Source organism: Rhincodon typus, chromosome 1, assembly GCF_021869965.1.
Source record: "Rhincodon typus isolate 14 chromosome 1, sRhiTyp1.1, whole genome shotgun sequence".
Classification (NCBI taxonomy): Eukaryota; Metazoa; Chordata; class Chondrichthyes; order Orectolobiformes; family Rhincodontidae; genus Rhincodon; species Rhincodon typus.
In genome coordinates this window covers 60,317,245-60,331,958 of record NC_063332.1, presented here as the reverse complement: position 1 = coordinate 60,331,958, position 14,714 = coordinate 60,317,245, and the positions used below count along the sequence as shown (strand labels likewise).

The following is a 14,714-nucleotide window of genomic DNA, read 5'->3' as shown; positions in this document are numbered from 1 at the left end:
TCTAGTAACACTATTGCGATTTCCGACCAGAATATTTGTTTTAAAGTTAAATATTGGCCAGGACAACAGGAAACTCTTACACATTTAAATAGTGGGGTTTTTCATGCCCATCTGAAAGGTTAGGATGTGCTTTTGTTTACCACTTCATCAGACAATGATACCTCAAAGTGGAAGGTGCCAATATTTCTGAGAAATAGTTCAGGAGAAGCCTTTAGTAGATACACAAAGCAAAATCAGATGGATGAAAAGATATACTTCATAATGCATCAAATGACTGAGCCATTTCTGGCAGTCAAATTGGTTAGTTCCAACTTTCGTCCCGCAGATTTAAGCATGTGTATCCAACTGTTGATAACCGTAACTTATTATCAGTCATTCTGTATCTTGCATTTGTGAAGCAATACAATGCTTAAACAAGTATTTGAATAAACAGTGCTTCCAACAAATAAACTGTCCTCCCATTATCATGTCATTTGTATATGATTAATCCAACTGCTTACCTTCACATTAGATTTCTTATTGAAATTTATAACAACTCCCCAACCAAAATCATCGTCATCATTTTTCACCTGAAAGACAAAAGATTTTTAGTTTACCTAAAATCTGCATTTCAAGGTAGACAGCAAACAGATAATGATGTATATTACTGGCAACACACAAAAAAGACTGAAAAAGACAATTCCTGTCAATTTTCCTACTCTTTCTTTTGAATATCATGAGTAAACCCATTGTTAGAATATGGACAATAGTTTTATGATTCCGACATTCCAAGGTTCCTGGCATCATCTGAGCCAGAAGGAAGTTGCACGTGATTAAAGTTACCACTTTAAACCTTTGTTTAGTACTTTTGTGAAGTTCAGTGTGCAATGCCACATCTAATGAGTCTTCCTGCTTTAAACCTTTGATGAACAGCTTTAAATGTAATTTGCTCTGAGGTGCTAAAAATGGACTTGACACTCCAAGGAACTGGATTCTCATCTTGATGACCTGATGTTAAAATGACAATTACACTTCTCTTTCATACTGGGTTTGAGGAGCAGTATGTTTGTGTTGGAAGGACAAACAGCGATAGAAGTGTAAAACTTTTGCCAATAAAAAAGTTCGCCAAGACAATTCGGACAATTAAAACCTATGTATTTACATACTTTAAATATTTCTGCCCTGCTTGTCATTTTGAATTTGCACGCTTTCACCTGCATTAATTAATTATGACATACAACAGGAAAGATATTTCATATAAAATCAATTGGTGGTCCAATAACATTGAAAAGCTTGATAGCATACAAGAATGATGCAATCTGCCTAGTGGACAATGATTCACCATCAATCTATACATTCCCTCCACCAACGGCACAATATGTCTGCAGAGTGTACCACCAAACAAGGTGTATTGCAGCTGCTCAAATGGATGCACCATCCAAAACCATGACCTCTACCAATTAGAAAAGTAAAGGCAGCAACAGATTACCACCTCTGTGCATTCCTCTCAGACAAACAGCTGCCTGATTTGAATAAATATCAATGTTTCCTCATAAATTCCTTTATTGCTATTGTGTCAAAGTTCTGGAACGCCTTATGTTACAACATTTGGAAATACTGTAACACACAAACTATGGCGGTTCCAGAACGCAGACTTCCAACACGCTCTGAGCTGTCACGAGGTAACAAATGCTCACAGCTACCAAATCCAATGAATAAATAAAGATATTTTAAGAAGTTTGAGAGTTGATTGTCACATTATTTTCTATTTCATACTAAATTATATTTAATGTTAGCACACAATCCAACTTGACTGCACTGTACATACTCATACTCATAAAATAAGGGAATAGAAAAAAAGTTGAAATTGGGTTGAGTAATAGCAGGATTGAATAAAATTTTTTCTATAGGACATGGGCATCACTGGCAAGGTCAGCATTTGTTGCTCATCCCAAGTGCCATTGAACAGAATGGTTTGCTTGGTCTCACGATTACTGAGACCAGTATTAAATATTAATTTAAATTATAACCAGTTACTATGGTGAGGTTTGAACCCATGTTCCAAATCAGCCTGCATCTCTGAATTATTAGTCCAGTGACATGACACTGTGACTATCTCCTTAAATGGTAAAAAGTAACAAAGATTACTTTGTTCTTAACCTCCATGTGTGGTGAGATGTAGCATGCATCATTGTTTCTATTGCTTTAAATTTCAGCAGAGAACAATGATAAATGTATTGCACACCCCAGAGGAAACAAATAATGGTAAGTATACCTTAACGAGTCTGCCTGGCTGAAGAAATGGCAAGCAGTATTTTGGTTTGTGTACATACTCCTCAATTTCTTTACCCAGTTTAGCCAGCTGCTGCCTTATTTTGTAGTAAGTAACGACATTTTCTTCATTGGGAATTTCAATTTCGTTGTATTGTCCTTCCAATACCTTCACTTCTGCAGATATAAAATACATTGAATTATACATTATTTACATATTTTTCTTTGTTAGTAGGAGGTGAACACTGCTCACAAGGTTAATATTAATTGTGTATCCTGAACCATCCTCAAGAAGGTGGAGGAGAACCACTGAATGTGGGGTTGGTACACCCACAGTGCTGTTCAGGATGGATTTCCAGAATTTTGACCCACTGTCAGTGAAGGATTGGTGATAGAGTTCCAAGTGTGGATGCTTTGTGATTTTTGAAGGAAACGTGTAGATGTGCTTATACACCCATACATCAGCTGCCTTGTTAGGAACGATAGAGATTGTCTGTTGGAAGATGCCATCGTACTGAAGATGTCTTAACGAGACCCTTCGGTATTCTTGTAGATGGCACACAGCAAGAGGAAATGAATGTTTAAAAATGTGGATAGGGGACTGATGAGGTAGACAGCTTTACCCTTTATGGTAATTAACTTCTTGAGTACGAGTGGACAGCTCTCATCGAGGCAAGTGAGGAGAATTCCATCAATCTCCTGACTCGTGGATTGTAGGTGATGTACGGACTTTGAGGTGGTGGTTGGTAAATTATGTGCAATGGAATTTCCAGTCTTTGACTTGCTCTTGTTGCCATGGTATTTATATTGCTGGTTTAGTCCAGTTTCTGATGAATAGTGCTCTACACTCATTGGCGTTTAGAAGAAAGAAGGGTAATTTTTTCCAGACAAAAAAGATCTTTAGGAGACTTGATACGATGGATATCTGGGATGATATTTCTTTATGTGTGAGTGTCTAGGACTGAAGAATGTACGCTCTTAAGATGGAGATGAAGATACTTCTTTCTCTGAGGGTCATTTGTCTCTGGCATTCTCAGAAAGCAGTCAAGACTGGGTCACTGAATTCGCAAAAGATAAAGTTAGATAGTTTGTTAAAAGACAAGGGAGTTGACAATTATGAGGAGGACAGTTAGGAAGGCAGAGATGAGATAACAATCACATCACTTATTGAATGGCGGATCAAGTTCAAAAGGTCAAATAGCATGCCTGCTCGTGTGATCAAAATGCTTGGTCCAAGAGGTGGAAATTGAACATCAATTCAGGAACAATTAAAATTGGGGATATGCAAGAAGCCTTACAGGAGTATAGGTAGTTTAATACGTGGTTGTAGTGGAGGTTACAGAGATTGGAGAGGGTAGGCCAAGGAAGAATTCACAAACAGGATTAAGGATTTTAAACAAACACAAAAGTCGTTGGAGAAACTCAGCAGGACTGGCAACATCTGTGGAGAGAAAAAACAGTTAATCTTTTGAGTCTAATGACCCTTCTTCAGTACTTAAGAATTTTAAATTTGAAGTTTTGCTTAGTCTGGAGCTGTGTTAGTGAGCACGGGATGATGTGTGAGTCGGACTTGGTACAAGGCGGACTACAGGCAGTTGACGCAATTCTCAAAAGACCACTGCACCATTATGAACGTTTCAGTTTCTCACAAACTCTAACAATCCTTTGGTTTGACAAAGTAAATGCAAATATCTGCAGGGATTTGGGTAGGATTTCCAAAATTCAGTTCACAAAAAACAATCACACTGGTACAGAGATGTTCTCTCAGCTATATGGCTGGATTTTTATATAAAGATTTTTAAATTAGAAAACACACCAACTTCGTTAAGAAACAAATCAACAAAGCAAACTACAATGAACTGTGGCAATTAAATTGATGACATCAGCATGCTACACCAAGAATTTATATTAGATGAGTCCACATAAATTGAAATGCAGGATTTGTACACCCAAAAGACACTAATAGGAATTTTGGATGCTCAAGGTATTCATCAATGAGCAGTTGCTTCTCCTATCCTCAATTACTTGCCCATTCTTCTAACTTGCTGCTAGTGTACACACATTTCGGTTATCTGAAACTGAATCAGAAGAATCCCACCTCCCCCTCCCTTCAACTCTCATCAATGACCCAGGGTGACTGGCCTGATCTTCAACTGGTGCACAAGATTTTGTTTACTCAAAAGACTCAACAGGTCATACGGAATTATCTCAGTGCTATCTCCAATTATCAACTGCTTCATCTTAGAACGCTCTAACTCTAAGGAAATTCCTGCACATGGTCAAACAAACTGTTCAATTGAATTCCTAACTATGACAGGGGATTCCACAGATTTTTCTTAGACTGGGTATTTTTGTTGGCCAAAACTCAATTCGACTAAAAAGAATTGTACCTAGCAATAAACATCCAAGAGAAAGGGATAGATACACCTTACATCTTCCAATCAAAACCCTCTGAGATCAATTAATAAGCACAGAAACTCAGCAGGTCTGGCTGCATCTATGGAGAGAGAAACAGTTAATGTTTCAAATCTGGACTGAATCTTCTTCAGAAGTGGTCTAAGATGACAACAATTGGAGATAATATTCAGGTAATCCACTGTAATCTCAAATCCTTTGAGATGAAAAATCCAGCATGCTGAAGACCAGGTAATCCATCTATTCGCAGTTCTGAACACTCATATTGAACCAGAAACACTTGTTTCTCTCCACTGATGCTGCCAGATCTGCTGAGTTTCTCCAGCGTTTTGTGTTTGTTTGAGATTTCCATCATCTGTAGCATTTTATTTTTCTTTGAGAACCATTCTCCAATTGTCATGTTCAGTCAACATGTTCTGAAATTTCTTAAAAGTAGCATAACAGCATGCAGCTGGACAGAAACATATTTAAGGCAGAGACATGTCAATTATTTCAGATACCTGAAGAATCTAGGTGCTATAGTTGTTCACAGCACAAAGTCTATGAAACACTTCTCTCAAATGATGCCTGGATTGCTACATGAATGGAATCTATTAACTAAGTAACCAAAATGCCAATAATACTCACTTCCCTAACTGAAGGTGGAATATAACCTCGGACTTTATTCTTCATATTCCAAGGCCAGAAACCATGTTCACACTAAAACATGCACTGCATGATTAATGTAGATGATGCTTCACAGTCTTCCGAAGTAGCCCAGCAAGCCATCAGTTATAATCAAACCACCAGAAACAATAAAAGACTAGACGAGAACAGTTCAAGAAACTCACCCCCAACTTCTCTGGGCAACTAAAGATGGACAATAAATGTCGACTCTTTTAGCAATGCCCACATCCAAAGAATTATATAAAAAAAAGCTCTGTAGCATTGCCTTAGAACTGAACTTTACTATTGCAAACTGCTTTTAAGATTCCATTTAGTTGTGACATTAAAAATTCAGGAAAAACTCTTTTTATTTTTCATGCCACAATTTAATAAACATGGCCAATTTGCATCATATTTATTCTTTGCACCTTCTATGAAGAATCAAATATAACAAGAGAATCCTAATGAAGTGTTTTTTGTCTGCTTTTCATTATTTCATAGCTTTGCAAAACAATGGCATCATGCTCCCCTGGTAGCACTTGGCCATGAACTTTGTTTTTGGTCCAAGGGTTCCATAGCTTGCTTTTGCTCACTGTCTTGATCCAGAGAAAGAACATCAATGCACGTAAAATATTATTCACAAATTTGTTTTTATTAGTTTTTCCTCGACATGCACACAATTACTGTACTAAACAGATTCAGCACACCATTTATTCTGCCTGACTCTTTATAGATGCGTACTGACATATTTATAGAAATGCAAGTAAACCTACCTAAAACGGTTCAAACAGAGACTAAAATGCATTAAATGTAATATACATTGGGGGAGGAGACATTCATCAAGTCCCATTCTCCTATTAGCCCTGTGCTCACTGATTTAAACTTTAAATTTACATCCTGGCTTTCAAATTCCTCCATGGCCTTGCCCGTTCTTACTTCTGTAATTTTCTTCAGCTTCACAAATCTCACAGATATCCGAGCACATCTAATTATGGCTTCCGAGCATCCTAATTTTAATTGTTACACATTAATGACCCTGGTCCCGTTGTCTGGACTTTTAACCTCTAGAATTCCCTCTCTAAAGCCTTTCCAACTCACTTTCCCCATTTAAGATATTCATTAAAATCTCTGATCAAGATCTCTTTATGGGGATCAGTTTCATATTTTGTTTCAAAATTTCCTGTGCAACAGCTTGGGATATTTTATTACTTTAAAGTCACTAGGTTAATATAAACAGCTTTCTTTTCACATTATTGAGTTAACATCATGTCAAATCTCAAATGAAAATATTTCATTTCATTTCATTAGAAGGAACTGACACATAGCTGTTACTATTCGAGATTGAGTTAGATCGACAGTGAAAGTAAAGTGATCTGAGATGTGAACAGTATACCTACACTTGTTAAATATTTTTTGCTTAATGTAAAGATGACACTACCACTGACTAGCTGGGCTAAAGGGCCTATTTCTTTTTCTAATGCTAATTTAATGTTTTTAAACAAAATCAGTTATTCTGCAGGAATAGCATGTCTAAGCACAGTACACTGGGCATTGGTTAGCAGAGTAATGCCAACAGCTCTGGTTCAATTCCCATACTCGCTGAGATAACCACGAAGGCATGATGACCCTCAGGTTAAACAATCACCAGGTGTCTCTCTGAGCTGCCTTATGATCCATTAGGACTAAGGCAACTTAATCATTTTATACACAAATGACAGTATCAAATTATACAACAGTTAGAGCACAGAAGGAGACTATTCAGAGCGATAATCATGTCAGTTCCACTCTCCATTCCTTTCCCTGTAAGCCAGCACTTTTGTTTTTCTTGACAGGTGCTTATACAATTCCTTATTGAAAGTAAATATTCAAACTGCCTCCACCAAGCCTTGCATACAGTGCATTCTAGGTCTTAACCACTTGCATTGTTGGTCATGTCTCCCTTTATTATTTTGCCAATCACTTTAAATCGGTCTCCTCGGGTCTTTGACCATTCTGCTTTAAGGAACATTTGTTCTCTACCTGCTCTGTCTAGACCCTCACGATTCTGGAGTAGAAGTGACCTGTGTAAGAAGAATCGATTGTACCTGAATTGGAAAGGGAATAATATACTAGCAGGGAGATATACTAGAGCTGCTTGGAAGGATTTAAACTATTAAGAGAGGTGGGGGAGAGCCCTGGGAGATGGTGAAGAAAGAGAGCAGTCTGAGGCTGATACAGTTAGGAAAAAGAGTAAGTCAAACAGTCAGAGTAGGCCGGAACAAGACAGAGAACGAGGTAGGACTAATAAATTAAACTGTATTTATTTCAATGCAAGAGGCCCAACAGGTAAGACAGATGAACTCAGGGCATGGTTGGGAACTTGGGACTGGGATATCATAGCAATTACAGAGACATGGCTCAGGGACGGACAGGACTGGTAGATTAATGTTCAAGGGTATAGATAGAATATATCTATAGGATAGAAAGGGGAGTAAGAGAGGAGGGGGGAATGGCGTTTTTGATTAAGAATAACATTACTGCTGTACTTAAGGAGGATACTCCTGGGAATATGTCCAGTGAAGTTATGTGGGTGGAACTGAGAAATAAGAAAGGGATAATCACCTTTTTTGGGATTGTACTACCATCCCTCCCAATTGTCAGCTGGAAATTGACAAACAAATTTGTATGGAGGTCTCAGTAATGTGAGAGAATAATAGGGTGGTTGTGGTAGGGGATTTTAATTTTCCCAAGCATACACTGGGGCTGCCATAGCGTTAAGGGCTTGGATGGGGAGGAATTTGTTAAGTGTGCACAAGAAAATTTTCTGATTCAGTATGTGGATGTACCTACTAGAGAAGGTGTAAATCTTGACCTACTCTTGGGAAATAAAGCAGGGCAGGTGACTTATGTCAATGGGGGAGCACTTTGGGGCCAGTGGCCATAATTCTATTAGCTTTAAAATAGTGAGGGAAAAGGATAGGCCGGATCTAAAAGTTAAAAGTTCTAAACTGGAGGAAGGCCAATTTTGCTGGTATTAGGCAAGAACTTTCAAAAGTTAATTGGGGGCAGATATTTGTAGGGAAAGGAATGGCTGGAAAATGGGAAGCCTTCAAAAATGAGATAACGAGTGTCCACAGACAGTGTGCTCCAGTTAGGGTGAAAGGCAAGGCCCAGATGTAGGGAATGATGGATGACTAGAGAAATTGAGGTTTTGATCAAGAATAAGAAGGAAGCACATGCCAAGTACAGACAGCCAGGGTCAAGTGAATCTCCAGAAGAGTATAAGTGCAGTCGGAGTATACCTCAAGAGGGAAATCAGGAAGGGGACATGAAATAGCTTTGGCAAATAGGGTTAAGGAGAATCCAAAGGGATTCTAGAAATACATTAAGGAGAAAAGAGTGACTTGGGAGAGAATACAGCCTCTTAAAGATCAGCAAGGTTGCCTACATGTGGAACCGGATATGGAAGATAGAGAACGTGGGGGAATAAATAGTGACATCTTGGAAGACGTCCATATTACAGAAGTGGTGGTGCTGGACATCTTAAAAAGCATTAAGGTGGATAATATCCCCGAACCTGATCAGGTGTACCCTAGAACTTTGTGGAAAGCAAGGGAAGACATTGCTGGGACCCTTGCTGAGATATTTGTATCATCAATAGCTACAGGCGAGGTCCTGGAAGACTGGAGATTAGCTAACGTTGTGCCATTATTTAAGAAAGGTGGTAAGAAAAAGCCAGGGAACTGTAGACCAGTGAGCCTGACATCGGTGGTGGACATGTTGTTGGAGGGAATTGTGAGGCAGGCTTTACATGTATTTGGAAAGGCAAGGACTGATTAGGGATAGTCAATATGGCTTTGTGCATGGGAAATCGTGTCTCACTAACTTGATTGAATTTTTTGAAGCAACGAAGAGGACTGATGAGGGCAGAGCGGTGAATGTGATCTATATGGACTTCAGTCAGCAGTTCGACAAGGTTCCTCATGGTAGACTGGTTAGCAAGGTTAGATCACACAGAATACAGAGAGAACTAGCCATTTGGATACAGAACTCGCTCGAAGGTAGAAGACAGAAGTCGATGGAGGAGGGTTGTTTTCTAGACAGGAGGCCTATGACCAGCAGTGTGCCACAAATATCAGTGCATCATGAGATTGGTGCTATGTCCACTGCTTTTTGTCATTTTATATAAATGATTTGGGTGTGAACACAGGACTTATGGTTAGTAAGTTTGCAGATGACACTAAAGTTGAAGGTGTAGTGAACAGCAAAGGAAGTTACCTCAGAGTACAAAAGGATCTTGATCAGATGGGCCAATGGATCAAGGAGAGGCAGATGGAGTTTAATTTAGATAAACGTGAGGTGCAGTATTTTTGAAAGGCAAATCAGGGCAGGATTTATACACTTAATGGTAAGGTCCTGGGGAGTGTTGCTGAACAAAGATACCTTGGAGTGCAGGGTCATAGTTCCTTGAAAGTGGAGTCACAGGTAGACAGGATAGTGAAGGTGGTGTTCGGTATGCTTGCCTTGAGTGCAGGAGTTGGGAGATCATGTTGCGGCTGTACACAACATTGGTTCAGCCAGTTTTGGAGTATTACATGCAATTCTGGTCTCCCTCCTAAAAGAAGGATGCTGTGCAACTAGAAATGGTAGAGAGAAAATTTACAAGCTTGTTGCCAGGTTTGGAGGGTTTGAGCAGTAGGGAGAGGCTCAATAGGCTGGAGCATCGGAGGCTGAGGGGTGACCTTATAGAAGTTTGTAAAATCATGAGGGGCATGGATTGGATAAATAGGCAAGGTCTTTTCCCCAAGGTGGGGGAGTCGAAAACTAGAAGGCATAGGTTTAAGATGAGAGTAGAAAGATATTTAAGGGACCTTAGGGGCAACTTTTTCACGCAGAGGGTGGTGTGTGCATGGAATGAGATGCCAGAGAAAGTGGTGGAGGCTGGTATGATTCCAACATTTAAAAGGCATCTGGATGGGCATATGAACAAGGAGGGTTTGGAGGGATATGGGCCAAATGCTGGCAAGTGGGATGAGATTTATGTAGGATATTTGGTCAGCATGGAAGAGTTGAACTGAAAGGTCTGTTTCCATGCTGTCAATCTCTATGACTCTAGGACCTGTAGCTGGTTCACTTACCAAGCTGGTTCGTTAGCTGGCAGACATTTCATTACCCTGCTGGGTAACGTCAGTGCAACTTCAACGAAGCGTTGTTGAGTTTCCAGCTTGTTATTTAAACTCTGGGGTCCATTGGAGTTGCACTGATAATGTTACCCAGCAGGGTAATGAAACGTACGCAAACTGATGAACCAGCTCGGTGAGCAAACCAACCACAGAATCCACAACCCGAGCTACAAATCTACTCAAGAACCTATGACCTCTATCAAATAATCTCTCATTTCTCTTCTTGAAGGAGAGGTATCCCAGTTTCTCTATGGTGTCTCTCAAACTATCACATAGTCCCTAAACTTCAGTGTGCAGAATTGGTCAGAATATTCCAGTTGAGGGGAAACCAGCATTTTCATTATTACTCTTTTGCCGATATAGTAGCATTGGCTAAATGGAAAGTTGAGCAAATTGCAAAAATGTCACCGAAAGGGTACATGTCAAAGGAGATGACAGTCATCGCATTTCTATTATCTACAGCAACTTCGGTTTAAATCCTTCCTAAATATATACACATTGTAAATATTAGTATGTTGATACTAAGTGAACTGAACTGGTGCAATTTCCAGCCAGTTATAATGGGTGTGAATTCACGAGTGTCATAATTGGGCACTAATTAGCAGTTTCAAAAATCAAAAAGAGAGTAAATGTAGAAAATGAAACTGGCAACCCAGTAGTTTTAAGGCATGTTTTGAGTTTAATACCATTTATGAAAGGCACAGCATCTCATTTATTTCTAAGATCAGGAGGAAGAAAATGCTCACGATTAGGAATTTGTAGTTTCATGCTGAAATCATTTGCGCTGATCAATTTGGTACATTGCAGGAGAAAACTTCAGAAGTGCAAGAAAAACTTCTTTCCACAGAACAAATACAACGTGTTATAGTATTGGTCTTTAACACTGAAGATTCACAGTTTATAGCAGAAAGGAAGGGACTGCAGCTACATTGAAAATGCAATCCCAACACATGTGAGTCTAAAATACTTTTTGAAATGAGATCTACTATTTAGAGCTTTTTTTTAAACTGTTAATAATAAGACTTGAATCCTGTAATCTAATGGTTATTTTAAAATCCTAATACAAGGTACTCTGGCAGAGGGTGAGCTATCATTTGCTCGCGATTGATGTGTGGCAACCCCTGGTCTAGTCAGTACACCTGTGTAATATCAATGATGTGAATAAAAGGGATAGTGAAGAGGAGAATAAGCATGAGTGTGCCATGACTTTCAGATGCAAGCATTTACATCCATGGATTGAACCATGAAGAACAGGTGAATGACAACTAGACAAGGGGGTGGGTTGGAACACTGTAATGCAAAGGATAGTGTGTTTCATGTATGATCCAGAATACTGAATAGTATACTGATTTCTACATAGCAGAGTTAAGTATAGGGAACAAATATAACTGGGTGTGAGTGAAGAGATGAGTAGCCAGAGGTTGTGGACCTTTTAGATACTACCAAGATTGGGATCAGCCTCAAAACAGTAATTGTGAATACTTATAAACATTTTGCCACATGAGGCAGTTTCACACAATTGTGACTATTGGTTTTAGCTGTAATTAACATACTATCTGGCAACTATCTGACAGAACTCAGGCTTCATTGAAGATACATTTATTAAATATTAGTTACATTGATTTCACTATGCCCCCAAGATGAAGTTTGTAAATATTAATCAAATTATGAAAACAAAACAACCACAATTGGTACATTTTCATCCTTAAGGGAGGAGATGGCCAAGCAGTATTAGCGCTGGACTGTTAACCCAGAGACAATGTTCTGGGGACCCAGGTTTGAATCCTGCCATGGCAGATGGTGGAATTTGAATTCAATAAAAAAAAAATCTGGAATTAAGAATCAAACCATGACCACAAATCTAGTGTTGATTGTTGGGGGGAAAAAAAACTATCTGTTTCACATCCCTACCTGGATGGCCTACACGTGTATCCAGACCCACAGCCCTTAACTGCCCTTTGGACAATTAGGGACGGGCAATAAATGCTGCTTGGCCAGTGATGCCCTCATCCCGTGAACGAACAAAGAAAAAGAAACAGTATCATTAAAATTAGAAACATTACATCAAGTTAATAAACTGTGAAACCTGGGAAAAATAATGACACTTACTTTCCACCACCCCTGGGATTGCCTTGTAATTCTGGAATTGGTAGAAGGATTTTTCCAACATGTATTCAGGATTGATCTCTTCAACACGAAGAAGGTTTAAAACCATGTTATAGGTCAGATGAAATGCACTATTAAGGGGATCGGCTGAGCCCTAGGGAAAAAATGCCGAATGAATAAAAGTGAAAAATATTTTCTCTTGATAAAACTTTCAATGCAGTCTTGCAGATCAAAACAACATGGATATTTCAAAATTTCCCAAAAAAACTTCTATATTTTCAGCTAGTTTTCTCTTCTCTAATTTCTTCCTTATTCATTTTTGTGATCAAACTTCGCATTTTTAAAAAATATTCTGCACATTCTTCAAACCTGCCACTAGCCTTCACACAAGTGTACAATTTTTCCTTTCATAAAAGTTGAAGCAAAATGCTATAGATGCTGGAAATCTGAAATAAAACAGGAAATACTGGAGAAACTTAAGACAGTCTGGCAGCATCAATGGAGACAGAAAAAGTTAATGCTGAGTCCGATATGACTCTTCAGTACAGGCAGACACTGGAAAATCATGGCTTTTATGCAAAGGGAGGAGGATGAGGAGTGAAAGGAACAGATGGTGACAGTCCTCAGGTAAAATATAAAGTAAGTGCTAATGGTGTAATAAAGGGTGTGAAATGCAAAATAGGTGTAGCTGATTTCGATTTGATTTGATTTATTGTTGCCACATATACCGAGATACAGTGAAAAGTGTTGTTTTGCATCCTCTACAGACAGATGGTAACACACAAAGTGCAGGATAGAGTGTTAGAGCCACAGAGAAGGTGCAGAGAGAGATCAACGTTAACATTTAAGAGGTCCATTCAAAAGTCTGATAACAGCGGGGAAGAAGCTGTTCTTGAATCTTTCATGCGTGTAATCAAACTTTAATATCTTCTGCCCAATGGAAGAGAGTATAACTGGGGTAGGAGGGGCCTTTGATTGTGTTGGTTGTTTTCCCAAGACAGCGGGAAGTATATGTGGAGTCAATGGATGGAAGGCTGAAAAATACTGCGCTGTGTTCATGACTCTGTAGTTTCTTGCAGTCTTGGGAAGAGCAGTTGCCATACCATGCTGTGATGCATCCAGAGAGGATGCTTTCTACGGTGCATCTGTAAGAATTGATAAGTGTCTTTATGGACATGCCGAATTTCCTTAGCCTCCTGAGGAAGTAGAGGTGTCGCTGTATGCTCTTGGCTGTTGCACCAACATGGGTGGACCAGGATAGATTGTTGGTGATCATCACTCCGAGGACTTAACATTCTGGATCATTTCACCTCAGCACCACTGGCGCAGACAGGGATGCGCCCTCCACTCCGAAAGTCAATGATTAGCTCCTTCATTTTTCTGACATTAATGGAGAGATTGTTGTCTTTAGACCATGCTGCTAAGCCGTCAACCTCTCTCCTGCATTGATTGGTTACTGCCTCCAATGTGGGCCTGATAAATGCTCACGTAATCCAAAAGACAACAATTTTTAAGTATACAGTGAGTATGTTGATTAAGGGTCTATCATTGAGGAACATGAGTTTATTCGACTGCTGCTTGATTTTCCTGCAGGATAGCCCATCCATTTTTGGCACAACTCCCTACAGCTATGCAACAATGGATTTGCAAAGTCGCAAAGTTGTACTGATTACCTACCGATGCTCAAAGATCTGGAAGTCTGTCCCGAAACCTTTATGGCTCATTAAAGGAGGCAAGGGAAGTAATATGCTCCTTGAAACATCCCTCTTTAACCAACTTCTTGGTTATCTAAGCGCCCTGCCAAGTTGTGCTTTGTAATGCCTCTACAAGTTGTTTCGAACATTTGAAGCTTATTCTCCAAATTTTTGTGTTTTACTTCCAAGGATATTGTTTCGTCATGGTAACAGCTTCAAGCTGCCCCTCCTCCTCCATCCTTCAACCGTTTTCCACTCTAATTTTTCAAAATTACCATTTACAATCCTGTTGGACTTCCACTAATTTGCTTTACCTTAATAACTTTGAGACAGACAGGAAACGAAGTGAAAATGAGTCCTAACAAAACGATACAAAGCGTTAGATCGGTAGAGCGACGCGTTGGGAGAGAGTGTAGGTCACGCAGGGAACCGTATCATTACA

The 14,714-nt window shown here is 39.3% G+C and overlaps 1 protein-coding gene across 1 annotated transcript in view; it reads right to left on the bottom strand.

Moving 5' to 3' along the window:
- mtrex (Mtr4 exosome RNA helicase) overlaps positions 1–14,714 on the bottom strand; it is a 73,423-nt gene that overhangs the window by 46,630 nt on the left and 12,079 nt on the right. The window contains exons 6-8 of the mRNA XM_048597062.1: positions 12,582–12,732; positions 2,255–2,427; positions 501–569 (exon numbers count right to left, since the gene is read on the bottom strand). Of these exons, the coding sequence (XP_048453019.1) occupies positions 501–569; positions 2,255–2,427; positions 12,582–12,732 (393 nt within the window). The remainder of the gene's footprint in view (positions 1–500; positions 570–2,254; positions 2,428–12,581; positions 12,733–14,714) is intronic.